This window comes from Mandrillus leucophaeus, unplaced genomic scaffold, assembly GCF_000951045.1.
Source record: "Mandrillus leucophaeus isolate KB7577 unplaced genomic scaffold, Mleu.le_1.0 Scaffold237, whole genome shotgun sequence".
NCBI lineage: Eukaryota > Metazoa > Chordata > Mammalia > Primates > Cercopithecidae > Mandrillus > Mandrillus leucophaeus.
Genome location: NW_012102443.1, coordinates 932,693 through 937,447, shown reverse-complemented (window position 1 = coordinate 937,447; position 4,755 = coordinate 932,693). Strand labels below are relative to the sequence as shown.

At 62.7% G+C, this 4,755-nt stretch overlaps 1 protein-coding gene across 1 annotated transcript in view; it reads left to right on the top strand.

The window, feature by feature from the left end:
* The first annotated feature begins 2,963 nt into the window (after positions 1-2,963).
* The window catches only part of FBRSL1 (fibrosin-like 1), a 118,485-nt gene continuing 116,693 nt past the window's right edge, over positions 2,964-4,755 (top strand). Inside the window, 1 exon segment of the mRNA XM_011982229.1 lies at positions 2,964-3,058. Within this exon segment, the coding sequence (XP_011837619.1) occupies positions 2,964-3,058 (95 nt within the window).

Here is a 4,755-nt window from a genome sequence, read left to right as displayed (position 1 = left end):
GGCCGAGGTGAGGGTGGGAGAGGTGGGAGTGGGAGAGGCCGAGGTGGGGGTGAGAGAGGCCAAGGTGGGGGCAGGAGAGGCGGCCATCCCCAGCACCCTCCTGCTCTGCACCTGAGGATCCGCCAGGCCCTGCACCTTGGGGGCCCTGGGCTCCATCCATGACACTTGGTGCTCGGCCGGGGGCTGATTCCTGAGCTCTGGCCCTGGGGATTCCCCTTCTTGATACACGTTTTCTTCTCTCCTGACTGCACAACCCCACACAAGTCAGGGCATTCTGAGTTGTGACGGAAAAGGCAACACAAAGTGGTTGAAGCCAAGGGAGAATTTAGTGACTCACATAACCAGGAAGTCCTGGAGTGGGCGGCTTCGGTCTAGCTGGATCCAGGGGCTCAAAGGACATCATGGGGGCCTTGCTTCTGTCTCCCTCCCACCTTCACTCTTGGGGTCGGCTCCACTCTCAGACCAGGTCACCCTTCCCGCACGATGCCCACAGGGGCCCAGTTCCTATCCTCCCAGGAAACGCTCTCCCCGGGAGCATCCGGGAGGAACCCCCCTGCCCACACCTTGATCTGGGCCTCATGAGCACCTTTCAGAGGCCTCCCCCTTCGAGGTGTCCCACGCACCATGTTCTCTGCTGGGAACTGTTTCCTTCATGACACTCACGTGAGCAGCTCCCTGTGCACTGGGCGATGTTCCAGCCACGGGGGTCAGCAGTGAAGGGACAGAGTCCCTGGGGCTCATGGTGTAGTGCGGGCAGCACTAAACCAGTGAAAGCCACCATCGGTCCCGTGGGCACCAGCGTGGGGCAAGGTGGCCTGGTGCCACCCTGAGGGGCCCGGCCACGCCCATCTGAGAAGGCACGAGCGGAGGCTGCCAGCAAGGAGAGAACACGGGCAGAGGCCCCGAGGCAGGAGCCGTTCTGAGGCCGGCATGCAGGGTGGGCAGGGGTGGAGAGAGTGCCCAGAGGTGGTGATGGGGGGGGGTCCCAAGACTCAGGCCGCGTTGGGAGTCAGCATGTGCTTCTGAGGATGCCTGTCTATCGGTGCAGGCCACAGGGCGCTGTCCAGCCCGGCAGGAGCATGCTCTCAGGAGGGAACCTGCGTTGTGTGACTCACAACCTCCCAGACCCGCCTTAGGAACGAAATTCAGACCTCCAAACTGACCAGGACACGGGAAGGGTGGGAGTGGGCCAGAGTGGACTGTAGGAGGCCAGAGTGGACTGTAGGAGGCCGGGGTGGGCCACAGGAGGCCAGAGTGGGCCAGAGTGGACTGTAGGAGGCCAGAGTGGACTGTAGGAGGCCGGGGTGGGCCACACGAGGCAGGAGTGGGCCGCAGGAGGCCGGAGTGGGCCGCAGGAGGCCGGAGTGGGCCGCAGGAGGCCGGAGTGGGCCGCGGGAGGCCGGAGTGGGCCGCAGGAGGCAGGAGTGGGCCGCGGGAGGCCGGAGTGGGCCGGAGTGGACTGCAGGAGGCCGGAGTGGGCCGCAGGAGGCAGGAGTGAGCCGCAGGAGGCCAAAGTGGGCCAGAGTGGACTGCAGGAGGCCGGAGTGTGCCAGAGTGGGCCGCAGGAGGCCGGAGTGTGCCAGAGTGGACTGCAGGAGGCCGGGGTGGGCCGCAGGAGGCCGGAGTGTGCCAGAGTGGACTGCAGGAGGCCGGAGTGGGCCGCAGGAGGCCGGGGTGGGCCACAGGAGGCAGAAGTGGGTCAGAATGGACTGCAGGAGGCCGGAGTGGGCCACGGGAGGCCGGAGTGGGCCCTTCCTTGTGTCGCCTGCACGGTGGGCTGCTCTTCTCACCTACGGTCCTGACGCGGGGGGTTGCAGCCACCTGTCACTGGGACACCATCTCCCTTCCTGCAGCTGCCATAAATGAACCACCACGGACTGGGTGGTTTAAAACCACACACTTACCCTCTCACAGCCTGAAGTCCCAGAGGGCCTCCTAGGGCTGACGTGGAGGTGTGGGAGGCCGGGTTCCTCTGCAGGCTGTGGGAGGGTCCCACCCTTGAATCTTCCAGCATCTGGAGGGTGCCGAGCCTCCCACAAGGATGCTTGTGAACAAGTCCAGGGCTGCCTGGACCACAGAGGGCTCCATCACCATCTCAAGATCCTCAGCTCAACCACATCCACCAAGTCTCCTTGCCACGGAAGGTGCCACATCACAGGCTCCCAGGACCGGGCACGGAGCTCCCAGAGCCCAAGGCTGGTCCCCACGGCCTCAGAATCCTCCCTCAATGCCCTGAACAGACGGCTGAGGGGTCAGGACTGCACCTCCAGCTGCGGCCGTCAGCTCTGCCTCACTCCCCAAACAGCCGGGAACAAGTCCTGTGGGAAACACTCCCCTGCTGCCCCGAGGTGAGGCCCCATGCCGGACAGGTACAGGCCACCGTCGCCTCTCCCTGGGCCCTGTAGCAGCCTCCTCAGCCCCTCAGCACTTCTACTTTTGGCCCCCGGCCCACGGTCCACAGAGCAGTGCAGAAACCCTTCTAAATACAAGTCAGATGTCGGCAGTCTCGCCCCAAACTCAGACTGGAGAAATGAGGAAAGGGCTCCAAGGGCCGTCCCGGGAGGTTGTGTGGGCTGCACACTCCATGATGCTGGGAAGCACACGGGGGAAAGAGGGAACTGGGGAGATCAGCTTGGCCCCTCGCCCCACCCCTGACCTTGCCGGAGGATTGAACTCCGCAGGGGCAGCCCCTCCAGGGTCGCCAGCGGCCCTCACAGAGCCTCTGGGAGAGCCACAGGGATGCCTGGGCTGCCGTGGCACCTCCACCTCACGCACCCCAGGACACATGCCCGTGTCTCGCTGTGCTCCGAAGCTCACACTTGCCGAGTGTGGCAGCAGGGGGGCACCTTCCAGACCTTTCTCCGCACTTTCAGACGCTCCCAGGGACCCTCAGGAAAGGCACAGCACCGTCCGGCTGGGCTCCTCCCTCTCACACGAGCGAGCGGCTGCAGCCCTCCTGCTGCATGGCCTCTTCCCTCCGCGACATCACCTCCCGAGTGACCTCACGCCTTTGCCGCAGCAGCGTGTGCACTGAGGATGCTGCCGCGCCAGCCTTTCCGTAAGGAAGGCCACAGGGAGTGTTTCTAATGTTCCATCACAGACAGGGCTCTGGGGCCGCTGCTCTCTTCGGGGTTTTCCAGTGAAACTCCCAGCTCTCAGCTGGGAGTGTCCCGTGTCCTGCAGGAAAGACACTGGCTTCAGGGGCCAGCCTCCCCGGAGCTGCTGCGTCCAACACGCTGGTCGGCTTCTGTGGGTGAGGTTTGGGTTTGTGGGATCTTCGAAGGGCTGATTATGCATTCAGGAAAGAGAAACTTCCAGACCATCCACAAGGCCCCAGGCCCCTGTCATTTCCTCCTGGTGGCCCTGCCACCCTGGCCCTGGGGCATGGTGCATGTCCGGGGTGGCTGTCCATACCCTGTGTGCCCCAGGCTCCCCTGCAGCTGGGGTTCTAGGCAGCCCTGCCAAGTGGAAGGGAAGCCGTTCTGGCCTCCATGCCAGTGAGGTTGCACCCCCAGGGACCCAGCGGCCCCTCCCATCAGCAGCCCTGGCCCCTGCGCACTGTGGGCCTCCCTGAGGCTGTCCTGCTGGGCTCTCATCTGCATGGGGTAGAAGCTCCCCTTCTTGGGAGCACCCCATGGTCGTTTTCCAGGCTCCATAACAAAGTACAGCAGAAGGCTGGGTGCAGTAGTTCACGCCTGTAATCCTAACACTTTGGGAGGCAGGCGGATCACTTGAGATCAGGAGTTCGAGACCAGCCTGATCAACACGGTGAAACCCCGTCTCTACTAAAAATACAAAAATTAGCCGGGCTTGGTGGCAGGCGCCTGTAATCCCAGCTACTTGGGAGGCTGAGCCAGGAGAATTGTTTGAACCTGGGAGGTGGAGGTTGCAGTGAGCCAAGATCACACCACTGCACTCCAGCCTGAGTGACAGAGTAAGACTCTGTCTCGAAAAAGAAAAAAAAGAAAAGTACAGCTTAAAGCACAGAGACCCGATGTCCAGAATCAGTGTTAGCAGAGACACACTGCCTCGGGAGGCTCCAGGGGAGGACCCATGGCTTCTCCCGTTCCTGGTGGTTTTGGCCTTCCCGGCTGTGTGGATGCGTTGCTGCAGCCTCTGCTCCCATCCCACGTGCTGTCTCCCCTAGGCCTGTGTCTCTTTTCACAAGGGGACCGATGTTTGGATGTAGAGCCAAATCTGCGAACTTCATTTTAAGATTTGCAATTACATCTGCAAAGACTCAATTTCCAAACAGGGTTATGTTCTGGGGTTCTGAGGGTTGGGACTTCAGTGAGTGATACTGAGGACACAAGGTAACCCGTAACACAGCCTCCTCACTTCGTTCACCTGCAGCGCATCTGCGTTAGTCAGGGGTCTCCAGAGAGACAGAGCCAGCAGGACACGGAGAGAGACGTGCGCGGGGTCTGCTAGGGGAACCGGACGATGGAGGTTGGGAAGTCCCACAACAGGCCGTCTGAAGGCTGGGCAACGCCGATGCTGGTAGCGTGACTCAGCCCAAGTCAGAAGGCATCAGAACCCAGGGAGCTGAGGGTGCGACTCAGCCCCAGGCCACAGGCCTGAGACCCGGGAGCTGCCAGTGCAAGTCCTGGAGTCCAAAGGCTGGGGCGCCTGGAGTGCTGGTCGGAGGGCAGGAGAGGAAGCCCAAAGGCCGGGGCGCCTGGAGTGCTGGTCGGAGGGCAGGAGAGGAAGCCCAAAGGCCGGGGCGCCTGGAGTGCTGGTCGGAGGGCAGGAGAG